This window comes from Phasianus colchicus, chromosome 18 (assembly GCF_987193195.1).
Source record: "Phasianus colchicus chromosome 18, bPhaCol1.hap1.1, whole genome shotgun sequence".
In the NCBI taxonomy this organism is placed as follows: Eukaryota; Metazoa; Chordata; class Aves; order Galliformes; family Phasianidae; genus Phasianus; species Phasianus colchicus.
In genome coordinates, this window is record NC_143453.1 from 3,873,407 (window position 1) to 3,886,497 (window position 13,091).

The 13,091-nt window shown below is 48.8% G+C and overlaps 2 protein-coding genes across 4 annotated transcripts in view; one reads left to right on the forward strand and one right to left on the reverse strand.

The window, feature by feature from the left end:
* The window catches only part of CIT (citron rho-interacting serine/threonine kinase), a 91,219-nt gene extending 87,082 nt beyond the window's left edge, over nt 1-4,137 (reverse strand). Inside the window, exon 1 of the mRNA XM_090152513.1 lies at nt 4,119-4,137. The gene's annotated coding sequence lies outside the window, so the exon portion shown is untranslated. The remainder of the gene's footprint in view (nt 1-4,118) is intronic.
* A 2,103-nt stretch (nt 4,138-6,240) lies between these two features.
* Nucleotides 6,241-13,091, forward strand: part of BICDL1 (BICD family like cargo adaptor 1) — a 46,072-nt gene continuing 39,221 nt past the window's right edge. For 2 of the 3 annotated variants that reach the window (XR_016472088.1, XM_031592216.2), the window contains exons 1-2: nt 6,241-6,988; nt 11,342-11,557. Coding sequence is in view for 2 of the 3 variants with exons in the window: in XM_031592216.2 (XP_031448076.2) it covers nt 6,296-6,988; nt 11,342-11,557 (909 nt within the window). In the remaining variant the exon portion in view is untranslated. The remainder of the gene's footprint in view (nt 6,989-11,341; nt 11,558-13,091) is intronic. The other variant, XM_090152655.1, reaches the window with a different exon arrangement.

A 13,091-nucleotide genomic window follows, 5' to 3' on the forward strand; every position in this document is an offset into this window, starting at 1 on the left:
CTGACCTGCACTCTTACAAACTCTTACTCTGCTGTTCTGAGTTGGAATGTGCTACCTGCTATGTGGGCAGCAGGCCCCAGAGAGACACACACCAGTCTGGCAACTCTCCATTCAGTGAGGCAGAAAGGTGGCAAAGCAGAGGGGATTTAGAAACCAATAACTGGAACGTGAAAACACCAGATTTGTGTTTTTCTGGAGAGATTATGAATGAGATGGATGACAAATTAACCCCCCGTTAATCAGACTGGGAAGCAAATGATTGGCTGGAAATTCTTTTCCTAGCACTTGCAGTGTTCCCCGTGCCCAGACTGACAGAGGAAAAAATGGACATTTCCAGGTGCCCCCCAGAGCCAAGAGGGGGAGAGGTCTCTGCTTCAGACCACCCCACAAAGCCACTGCTCCTGGGGACACAGACATCTCTGCATCTCCCATCCCAGCTCCACCTCACTTGCTGAAAGCTGTTACAGGAGGAAAGAGCAGCTTGAACAGAACTTGGACCTCTCGAAGTCACATAATGAGAAGTTGTATTACTTTATTTTTATCCTTCTTTTCCTGCGTTGGTTTCTTTCTGAACACCCATTTCAATACAGAGCACTCCACTTCTTGTGAGCTAGCATTTAGTAATTGCTGCAATGCAATCTAGTATTTATACAACAGAAGCAATATGTAACTTTTCCAGCTTGAACTGTTACAGACAAGATGAAAAGAAGAAATACTTTCACATATGATCCATTAACAGAACACACACAGAAATCTTACCCTACCTAACCCCTGCCCATCCTCTGTGTCCTGATGCCAAAAAAGGCAGGCATTTAACTATGGCCCCAAGATGACACATACAAGGTAACAGCAGCCTTTTCAATAATCAAACAGTTTAAAAGAAAGAAGTAACCACAGTTTGAAAGCATTAAAAGGGAAAGGATGTTAGGGAATAGCACTCCCTGACTCACACTAATGCAGGCTCCCTCAACCATGTAGAGTGAGCTCCAGCTAACCAGGAGCCACTTCATTACTTCTGTTCAGTGGTTTTCCTCCCACGTGTTTATCATAGTTCATGCTGCTGGAAAGAGCTGAAGAAATAGCTCTGGAGATGAAAAGCTTCTCCTCTTATAGGTAATGAGGGCTGCAAAAGCTCCCTCTGCAAGCTTCTGCACTGCACATATCCAGGATGCCTCCACCCAGGCAGGACTGCCTGGCTCCTAATGAGGTGACAGCTCAGGTCTTGAGAAGTTCCATGCTTGGAATTAGTGAATAAGAGGATCCAGACAGAAACGTAGGTTTCTTTGGACAAGATACCCCAAACCAAAAATCCCTCAAGGCTGCTCATCCCTTTACTTTAAGGTAAGAAACCAGCAAACACGATCTGTCTGAAAAGTGTAAGCAATTGAAAAGGAGCAAAAGGTTCTCAGACCACATTATCAATGTCCCTCAGTCTCCACTCCCCCACAAGTCAACATCAAAGGCCACATCCTTCCTGCCACAGCAAAGCCAGAGCAAAGTGTTCAGAGCTCACGAGCCCTGTGGGTGTCACTTAGTGTTCTCCACACCTGGCAAGGGTCACATGAATGTGGACAGGGACCAGCTCAGCTCCTGCTGGGCACATCCACACATTTGCTATGAGGGACAACTGGTCAGATCTTGCATAAGATGCTATGGCATTGCCATTGACACCAAGTAGCTAATGACCCATAGATCTTGTACGTTTTCTTACAAACTTCTTGTTCCCAGTATATAAATCAGGCCTCTCTTAAGATAATTTATATAACACCAGTTTCCATAACAACATATTGTTCAATAAAACACAAACACCTGGTAGAGCTGCTGTTGTCATGAAGTGATTGACCACAGTGAGTGAGAGGCTGTTTTACAGCCAAGATCACTCCATGTCAACATGCTCAATTACAGTCTAATGATGCTAAATCAAAGATCATCACTCCTTTGTGAATCACTACAAATCATAGCATATACATAAGAAGCAGAACAAGATGGTCCTAAAGAAGCATTTTTTCCCCCACCACAAAGCATGAAGTCACACCTCATCATTCAATGGTTGCAGAACTGTGCGGTAGCCAACACCACTGAAGGCAATGTTAGGACCTAATGGATGCCTATGAAGAAATGCAACTTGGGCTCTCAGGTTGGACTCTCTCTATGTTTAGAGTCTGCCAGGAGCAAGCTTTCCCCATCTGCCACAATAGTTTTGTTTTTTTTTTTTCCCCTATCAGTGAGATGCAGTTAAGTCAAGAAAGAACCTAAGTGCAGAGTGGCACACACATCACCTGGCCCATTGGGACCAGGAGCAAAACCAAGTCAAACTGCCAGACCCTAGCAATTCAAGTTGGCCTGAAATATTGGCTGCATGACTCCACAAATTCCAGAATAGTTCTACATGTGTGCTTTGGTCTGGAGAGATGGCTATGGCATTCTTCCAAGCTGCACACCTGAAACAGTGACTAAAAGCTACAGCACAATGTACTTATACCCCTAACTCATAGATGCCTTGGCACGATGCTCACATGTGCCACATAACAAGTTCAATCCATTATCCTATTCTTGTCCCTTTGCATCCCTTGTTCCTCACAGCTTGGCAGTGGAGTGAGCACAGCCAGGTGTCAGCTCTGTCCTTAGGCAGTACTGAGTCACTCAGGCCATGTTTTTGTACCTTTGAACAATCAAGTGATTTTTCTCCCAACTTCAGTGCTATGAGTCACCTTGGTGTCAGTGCTTTTTCTGCTCTTACCGACGTTATGTTGATAACCATGGCAAACAAGCTTGTTGGGAACTCTTTGGGGACCTGGCATCATGGGAAGAATCAGGATGGTCTCCTGTTTTACTGCACGTTGCTTGGCTAACACTCATAACAGCTTTCTCCTCCCTTCTGTTAAGCCAGAGATTTCCATCCTCTTCCCCCTTGCCAATCCCTACCAATCACTTTCCCACCTTGTATTTCCCATCCTTGGCACCAGAGAGAACCTGGGCACATACAGCCCACACAGCTTTGGATGTTAGAGAAGCAAAGAGGAAGAAAGGTCGCACAGGAGCCTTATCTCTGGCTTTGCAGTTCTGGCCTGCTTTGAAAGCAAGACACGTATCGCTTTTAATTATTCATCTGGGCAACTGCAACCTCTGAGCAAACTCTCCTCGCCTGCCCGCACCTCTTGCTGCCCATCTTACAGCAGCAGGAGGTTGAGCAACATGGAAAACACCTCAGCATGCATGGATGTAAAACACCAAAATAACCTCAAACCTTCATCAGAAAGAAAGCGCGGCAGAGCAAAGTGAAAAATCAAGCAATTAATCACTCAGATATGAGAGACAATGGCAAAGTAAACCTTAGAACGTGTGCTGTCCTCCCTGGAAGATTGTCAGCCCCCAGCAGGAAGATTAAGGATGCTGATGGAAATTCCTCTCCCATCACAGTTAGCTGTAGAAGCACAGGACAGCAGCCTGCTTTCTTGTAACATGCCTTTCAGCCTCCTTCCTCTAAATAAGGAAGGATGATTCCCTGCAGAGCTCCATTTCTGCCTGCTGCCCTACAGCCCAAGTGGAAGCACTCAGGTCTTTATTGGATTTGAAGCCTTTCTGATGTGCTCAAAATGATCTGTCCTGCTTCTCTCGCACAGTTCAGTGCATGCCAGCACTAACTGGTGTAACCATGAGAGATCCAGACCCTCTGTTACACCTCCTTTGTGAGGAGACCCAACATGCAATCCCTGGAAGGCAGTGTTCATTTCAAAGCAGCACTTCTAGCAGTGCACTTAACGCTGGGCTTGAAGAGCCTGCGCAGCTTTGAGCTCACCTCTCCTTGACCCTCTGGGAGGACAACACACACAGCTATATCTGCTGCTTAAATTGGATTGCTTGTTTCAGTATCTCAATCTTTTCAGAACCCATCCAACAGAGCAAATTGCCCTGAGTGGCTCCTTTGGGTGAGTTCTCCAGCCCTTTCCATGGCTTATTATCTGAGCTGGGTGATCACAAGATGGGGAAAAAACAGGAAGGGGAAATTACTTAAGAATAAAGCACTGACCTGTAACAATCAGAAAGATCAATGCAGCAGAATGGCAACACAGGAGGTGGAATAACAAAGGGACTAGTGTGAATGGAAAGGTGCTCACCCATCTCTGAAGATCCAGGTTCACAGGGAAAACACCACAAGGAAGAGATCCCCAACCACAGATCCTCCCCCAGTGGCAGCCAGCCCTTCAATGAGGTCTAAGAGAGGTGCAGCCAGGCTCCACCCCTTCCTATCACACACCTGAATTGCCTCCACCTGTGCTCCCAGGGCTGACCAGCTCCTTTCCCCAGGTGCTCAATCAGTGCTTCAGGCCAGGACTCAGCAGTTCCCATACGCATCCCTCATCCCTGTCCAAATCAGGCTAATTACCACTCGCTCCTCTTTTACAGTTTCTCACGTGAGCAGGAAAACAATGGTCACTTCTCTTATAAACAATCCTACACTACTCTCTTATATGAATATTTTATTTTCACCATCATTTCCTAATAGCACCATGAAAGCATACATCATAGATGAGATGCCATACATACTTGTGATGTGATCACACCGCTTGATCTCAATCCTCTGCATGCTTGAATCAGTCCATCCTTATGGGTTCTCACAAAGGGTCTGTGCTATCATCAGCCCTTTTATTTTTTGTTGGCTGTGGTTCTCCAAGGACATATCCGAGCCCATCTAAGGGAAGAGCAACAGCAGTCAGGTGCCTATGGACAGAGACACAGTGCCATATGTGCAATACATAGCACTGATTTACATCTCCTCCATCAAGCAATAGCATTTTTCTCTCCCCATCCAAACAGATGCAGCTTTGGGGTTTGTTTCAGGCTTTGTTTGAGGGATTAAAACCATCTCAGTCTAATCTCTTTTTGTTTTATACACCAAAAGAAGCATTAGAGATGAACACTAAGGCCACAATGGATTTCATTAATCACACCAGGCTTGGTTTGCTGTAGTAGGCACTTCCAGCAGAAGGTGCTCACAAACAGTTTAATCATTAATCTCCCTCCTCTGTTTAAACAGTGATGAACAAATCTGTGACAGCTTGGTTCCTGCTTCAGGGCAGGGGCTTCTTGTAAAAGCAGCAGTGCTGGGGGAGCCATCTCCCCTTATGGCAAATCCCACATTTTGGCAACATAGACCCCAGCTGATTGCAAGGACAAAAGGCCTGGAAAAATTGGTGCCTGGGGAATTGGTAGGAGATAAAGGAGGAATCACTTCTGGGTCACCAGTGCAAAAGAAATCAGGGTCCTAATGGCCAACAGTTACCGTTGCAGGATGGGTGCTGGCAGGAGCATGGCACGAGGCACTGCATCTCCAATGGGTTTCAGTAGAGCAGGTGTTTGCAACACAAAAACACCACTGCCAGGACAAGGGCCACGTATCAACAAGTCCTCCTAGCTGGGTTCCTGGGGCACATCCCCAACAAAAACCACGTCCCGGTGGCAGATGGCCGGAGGGAAATGTGCACTGCCACAATTCATGTTCTGACCGTTGTGAATAATCAGCAGCTCTTTGGTGCCCCAGCTCTGTCACGAGGCAGCAGCCAGCCATGCCAGAAAGCTGCATCAGCCATCAGCTGTCCCAGCCAAAAAGCTGCTGGAGACTGATGTGCTGGGGCAGCTGCACAGGGATAAACACAGCCTAAGTGAGCTGCCTATAGGAGAACAAACCCTGTGGAAGCAGAGTCTAGAGATAAAACTATAAATCCGACGTTTATTTCTGCAGGCTTCCAGAAGTCAAAAGCACAAGTTTTGTTTAAAATGCTTTTGTATCAGTCACTTGCTTTGAAATTAAAGCACCATGAGAAAGTGAAGAAGCACCATCTGAGCTGATGTGATGGCACACCCTGCTGCACTGTGCTCAGCCTCCCGTCTTGTGGCAAGGAGGAAAGTGATGTCCTGATCTAAAGGGGCATAAAGCCAAATAAATAAATAAGAAGAAGAAGTAAAAAATATTAATAACAAAGAAAGAACCAATTCCACGGACTGTGATTACCTGGAAATCCTGCCCCTGGTAAAGGCTCTTCCCAGAGACAGAAGTGCTATGAGGAAATTGACTACAACTCCCAACATTCACTGAAGCCGCTGTTAAGACAAATGTTATCCGGGAACATCCAAAACAATCAGAAAACGAAAGCAAGCCCCAGTGGCTGCTGGAAGCTGTAGTCAGTTCCCCAGGTGCGAACTACGGAGTAAAAAGGTATTGAGAGCCGCCCTCCTCCCCAGCAGAGCCCAACCGGGCTCTGAAGGAGAGGGCAGCCAGCAAGAAGGAAGCGCTATGCCCCATCAGAGTGCCCAGCTCCTTCTTTGGGCCTTTCACGCCAGCCCAGCGTTTCGGGGGGTTTTTTGTCCCGGGCCCGCGGCGCAACCAGCGAGAGCCGATCGCGGCGTGCGGGCGCAGCGGGGACGGGGAGACGCGCGTCCGGCTCAGACGCACGCAGCGCTCCGGCCGTCGGCAGCCACCGCCACGCCGCGTCCGCGGGGCCGGGCCGGGGCGCCGAACGCGGGGCGCGGCGCCGGGGGGCGGGGGCCGGGGGCGGCGGCGCTCCCCGCCCAGCAGCCGCAGCCGCGGGCCGGGCGCGGGGGGCGCAGCGGAGCGGCGGCGGCGGCGCGCAGGGCCATGTCGGCGCCGTGCCCGCGCCTGCCCGCCGCCGGGTCAGCACCGGCGGAGGCGGACAGCGCCGGCGGCATGGAGCCGCCCGCCGCCGCCGCCGCCGCCGCCGCCGCCGCCGGGGCCGCCGCCCTGGAGCTGGCCCTGGAGGAGGAGCTGGCGCTGCTGGCCGCCGCCGGGGAACCGCCGGAACCGCCGCCCGCCGCCGCCGCCCGCGACCCCGAGCTGCTGTCGCTGATCCGGCAGAAGGAGAAGGACCTGGTGCTGGCGGCGCGGCTGGGCAAGGCGCTGCTCGAGCGCAACCAGGACATGAGCCGCCAGTACGAGAGGATGCACAAGGAGCTCACCGACAAGCTGGAGGTGAGGCCGGCCCGCAGCGCTCCGCAGGGCCCCCGCACGGGGCCGCGTTCCCCGGGAGCCCCGGGTTCGCTCCCCTTCCCCGACGAACCCGGGCGCGGCCGCGATAGAGAAGAAAGGGTCGAAACTCCCCTCCTAGGCCTGGGGTGCTGCCGTCCCCGCTCCCCGGCTGCCGTGCGGGCCTGAGGACGGGCTGCGAGCCGCGTTCGGGAGGCCCCGGGGTGCTGCTCTGCCCCACGTCCCAGCCGGGCGGGGAGACGCGCACCGTGCAGAAATGCCTCGTAAGTTACATTGATACCGAGGCACGGAGCGTTTGCAACCTTTTTGCTTAAGCTGTTGAAGCTGAGGCATTAGCATGGCAAGAGATAAGCCCCGCTGATACGTTTCTGCTTGCTGGTCGCTCTGAAAAATACCTACAGGTATCTCAGAGCCGTTTGCCGGGAGCCCAGCGGGTTGAGCTGTGTGTTGGCTTTTAAGGTTGAGATGGAGTTATTACAAAGAATAAGAGTCGGGTAGGCAGCTTCCTTCAGAACAACTCTCTCGCACAACAGTGTACAACTATCTTCTTTTTAGAGATATTCTTGCAATGTTGCTTCTCTGAGGGAGCAGCAGAGCTCCTGGTTGCAGCACAGCTTCTCACCTTCCTGGAGAGTCTGAACAATGCTCGGTTAACACCCAAATTTCAAGTAACGGCCCTAGGCCAATTCTTTGTGCATTCCTACATATTCCTGTGCTCATTCCTCACGGATTTACACCCCTCGAGTACTGTCAGATTCATGGAATTACTGCACGGCCTTTGTTCTCAGACCTTTTTCTTCCCAAAAGGAGAAATTCCTCCCTGTTGTTAAACTCAGCACTTCACCATAACTGCTCCCTTTCTCTTTACTGAGAGCTCTCCCTGCATTTGCTGTTCGGTTAGAAGCAATACTGAAGGTGACATTTGCCCAAATTGTGACTTAGCAGCACTGTTTGTCAGACCAGAATTTCTCAGAGTGTGACGATTTGCTGGGGTGAATGTTTTCGGGTTGGTCTTTAAGCAAGAGCAGACGTCTGTGGCATTGTGCTGACGTGGATTCCCTGTGAGTTGGAGTAAAACCTTTCCTATCATCCAAGAGAAATGCACAACGTGAGGCACTTCCTGGGCTGCCCCTCTGTGAGTTTGGGGGTCTCAAACACCGCTGTCTGCAGAATGTAAAGGTGAAAAGGAGAGGAGAAAAAACTCAGGCTTTACAGTGCTTAAATAACATTCCCCAAATATTTACTTCCACTTTTATGAATCCATGTAGGAGGTGAAGGAAAGGATGAGAAATTCTGCCAATTGTTTGCATTTTTCATCCCATTGATATTGCTCCAACTTTCCAGTTGAATGATAGGTTCTGGTTTTTCAGGTGATGCATCTGATGGGAGTTCTCTGCTTAAGGGTCGGGGTTTTTTTCTGCTGGCTTTATCAGATTTGAGTCTGTGCTCCTTGACCCACACAAACCTGAACAGTAATATTCTACAACACAAGCCTTGAAATCCTTGTTCCTGCAGATCAAAAGCTGGCTTCTTCCTGTTGCCACTGAAGTGAATTTCACAATAAGCTTTTCCCTCTTGGAGGAAGGGGGAGGAAGGACTCACATCTCTTAACCTCCTTCCCTACACTGAGAGCTCTCTGATGACCAGAAGCAAAGTCTCAAATGAAACCTTTGGTGACAACTGCACTGCTATAGTGATGTATGAGCAGCATTCAAGAGGAGAGATTTCCCCAGATAGCAGCCCTGAGTTGGTTATGGGAACCCAGTGAAACCTCTCCATTTCCCAGCTCCCACCGTGCTGCTCTTCTGATGCTCTGCCTCAACACTCTGTTTTTGCAGTGGTGTCACCACACTGGTGAGAAACATCTCTATTTCCTATGTCAGCTTTGTTACCCGGGGCAGTGCACACATAGGGCAGAGACAGCTGCTGCTGGCCAAATACGTTCTGGTTTTGCAGGTGTGGCACTGAAGCTCAGCATTCCCACCACACGCCCCTACTCTGATTTCAATTAAAACTCTGAATTTGAGTTCATTTCTAAACATACAACTGTAATAAACTCTGATCTGTGATCCCAGTTTTGTCCTCTGGAAGTGGTTGAGACATTTCATGTCTTGTTCTGTTGGTGCAGACACGCTTTTCTCATCTCAGCTTTTCGAGGCTGGATGTTAGGAAAAATATCTTCTCCAAAACAGCTGTCAGGCACTGGAATGGGCTGCCCAGGGGTCACTGTCCCTGGAGATGTTGAAGAAATGCTTAGATGTTGTGTTAAAGGACATGGTTTAATGGCGGTAGGTGGACAGTTGGATTGGATGATCTCAGAGGTCTTCTCCAACCTTGGTGGATCTATGGTTCTATGAGTGCAGGAGCTGGACACAATGCGTGGCATGGGTTTTCCTTTGCACCAAGGCACTGAAGTGGTTTGCAAATGACCAGCAAGGCTCGTTGGTGGCTTCTCAATCACATGTGGGTATGTCTGTGTGCTCTAAGGAACTTCAGCTGCACTGCTGCTCCTCGGCAGGCTGAAGTTTCACCTTCCATTTAGAGAAGGCCCTGGATCTTTCTCAACGTTGCCTAGCAGTGAGAGAGACAGAGCTGTGAAACACAGCGTTTTTAGTGCGCTGCTGAAAGCGGAATTGTGGCTGCTCCAGCCACCCTTAGTTGTCACGGGCCTTGCATTAGGATCTCCTACTTAGTGCATTAAAAACGATGATTGTAATGCTGAGTATTTGCGAGGGGTACTCATTCCTTCAGCATCTGACAATGCAGGAAAGCACTTGGCTTTGTTTTTACCCCTTGCATCTGAGGGTTTTCCAGAAAGTCCTGGATTTTGCAGAAGGATTTGGGAGGGTTACAAGCAGGGCATCACTACATTGTGCTGAAGAGTGCATAGAAGATTTAGGGATAAGATCAAGAAGGAGACAATACGGCATCTTCTGCAGAGCAAGAGGGGTGAAACGTTAGTGATAACACAGGCCAGAGGGCTGCTGGGGAAGTGCAGAGCTCTGACATTCACTCCTGCCCAGGAAGGTGACAAAGACCCTGCAAGGCAAGCTGTGTGTCATCAGCAGTAGGCACCCAGGGGAAACAGCCACCTCACAGCCTGTGTTCCTAACAAGCAATAAAAAGCCACTTCACACAAATGCAGTGCAATTTTCTTTCCCTCCTAGCAGGTTTATTTTCCCTTCCGAACATAAGCGTCATAGGGGATTGCTCACTGGGGGATGATAACCTGGGAAAAATGCTGCCAGTGCTGGGCCCAGTGGCTTTCTGTTCTTTGCTGAGACATGTTCCTAAAAGGCTGTGAATCTGGTAGAGAGTAGCTGCAGGTTATTATTATGGGGGACAGAAAACAAACAGCAAGGAGAGGGCTCCTGCTCTTCAGGTTTCCCTGCTAATCTTAGGACGTGGCCACGTCCCAGTCTGTGACTGCTCTACAAGCACACACGTGGTTTCAGGCACCAGGGGAAATCCGAGCTCAGATTTTCAGAGCAGAGATTCTTTCAAACGGGCACAACAAATCTATTTTGACCTAATTTGCAGCTCTGTATCAGTCAAGCCCTCATTTAACTGAGCCTGTAAGGCATCTGAAAGTTCCACCAGGTTCACTCTGCCCCTTGTTTTGCCACACCAGCCCTAAGCAGAGCAGTTTCCAGAACTCAGAGTTGTTTCTGAAAGATTTGCAGCCCGGAATGTGCACGTGTCACATCTAGAGAAACTACTTCAGTGCATCCACTGCCACCCCAGAGGGGACTGCATCAAACAATGGAGTTACTGTGGACTATCAAATCACCAGGCAACTAATTAGGTCAGGAATAGAAAGAGCAAATGGATAGATGATTCAAGTGTTGTTCATAAGACCCATATGACAAGAAAGATGCCTCATCTAGCTTCCTCATCAGCACTAAGGGTACAATTTGTGTAATTTTTACTATAAAGGCAACTTTTGAAAGAATTCTGCCGCTGCCCACTGAAATTAATAATAATTCCTGCTTTGGAATTAGCTGGGCTCTGCTAATCGATTGGCCTGCCTGACCCTATATTTTCCACCTATTGCCTTGCAGCCTGCATTACTCATTTGGCAGTTCTTTCAGTAAAAATTCAATGTGCTGATCTAGAGAGGCCAAGGACAGGCCAACTGCTGGAAACAAGAAGCAAGCTTAGTGCCTGTGACCTGCCCTGACATGGGTGGGACTGCCACCCCCATGCACCGCCGTGCTCTATTACCGTTCTCCTTCCTGCACCAAAGCACTCAGCGCTGAGCACGGAGGAGCAGGAGGAGGCAGCTCTCACTTTTTTCCTCCCTTCCTAACCTCTTCTCCCCCTCCCTGTTACCTATAGCATCTGGAACAAGAGAAGCACGAACTGCGGAGGCGGTTTGAGAACAAAGAAGGAGAATGGGAAGGAAGGGTGTCTGAACTGGAAAGCGACGTGAAGCAGCTGCAGGATGAGCTGGAGAGGCAGCAGGTTCACCTGAGGGAAGCTGACCGTGAGAAGACACGGGCTGTCCAGGAACTCTCCGAACAGAACCAAAGACTCCTGGACCAGCTCAGCAGGGTGAGTGAGCGTTGGCATAAAGCAGGCAATTGGCATAATTGGTTGTGCTGCGTGGGTTGCGGTCATTTAACACACAGGTGCCTTTCTCAGCTCTTTGTATCTCAATCTGATTTGGCAAATCTGGTCCTCGTTTATGTATAGGCTGAGCAAACGTGAAATGCAAGAAAAAAAGCACATCTGGGGCAGGGCCAGAGAGCTGAAAGGCTCTTTGCTGACCCCCATTTATAGTCAATGTTCATTGACTATGAAGCTATTAAAGTGAAGACACCATGCTGTTCCACAATGGTGTGTCCCTGCAAATAATTCTGTGGTGTGTAAATGTCTGAGAACCTACTGAAATTCCTTGGAATGGCATGTTTCAGCAAAGAGCTCAGTTCTGAGTGAAAGAGGATTTGGAGTAAGGCTGCTACAAATCAGCCTAATTGATTGACTCTTTCCAGCACAGGTTTCATCCTGACAGCAAAAGACTTAACAGTTGCTGCCTCTTCCCCTAGATGCTGACCTGTCTTCTAGAATTAGGAATCTTGTCTTCTTCTCCCCACCAGACAATACAAATCATAATCTTAACTGCACTGAACACTGTTACTCCAGCAGAGGAAAGCATTTTCTCACCAGTTGCACATCCCCAAAATAGAATAGAACAAAAACGTGCACCAAAACTCATGCTGAGGAGATCCACCTAAGGGTAAGAGTGTATTTCAGACCAAGTTCAGTCAGAGATGGGTCTCTGGGGCTGGCAAAGATGTGTTTTAAGGGATTGGGTCAATAGTTCAGTTGCAACACTGGGACAGAAGACTGAAAAGGGCCAAGAATAAAGGCCTTTTCACTTGTCTCTGCTCTATCTGGGCATGCTGTTTTCCTGTGCCTCTGGAAGAGGTCTTCATATTATTCCTCATAAATATTTTATACTGGAAGTTGAAAAAAAATCATTCCTCATTCTGCTACATGTCTTCCTGTCAAGCAGTGAGGAAGTCACTTAGTGTGTTTAAAAATAATAATAATAATAGGAATAAAACACCCATCCTTAGTTCAGGAGAGCTGCTAAATTTACCACTGTTTTTAAAGCAGTATCTCCCAGGTGTAACAGATGAGCTAGAGAGGATCTCCTACCTCTTCTCTGGGCAGAGCATCTCACACACAATGAGACATGTGAGATAAGAGATATGTGAGATATGTAGATAAGAGGTTCTATCCGAGCCCTTGCAGATTTCCTGTGTTATGTCAGATTTATCACCTGAGGCCAAAGGCTTGGCTGTCATTAGATTTGGTGGCCCTCAGGGATTTTCTGTGAACGCAGGATTTCCATTGCTGGCTAGGAGATACCAGGTCTGTCGTGGCCCAGTGTAAGTAGGTAATAAAGACAGTCTAGAAGGTAGGAAAGGAAAACCAAACAGCTTGCTTTGGGCTTTAAACTGGATGGGATTATCCTCAGTTAACACTTGTGCTGCAGGAGCCTCTCACAGCCCAGCTGCTCAGTAAAGCCTTGTGCAAAGAGTCCAGCAAGTTAGGTCTACCAGCAGTGTCAATACATGGG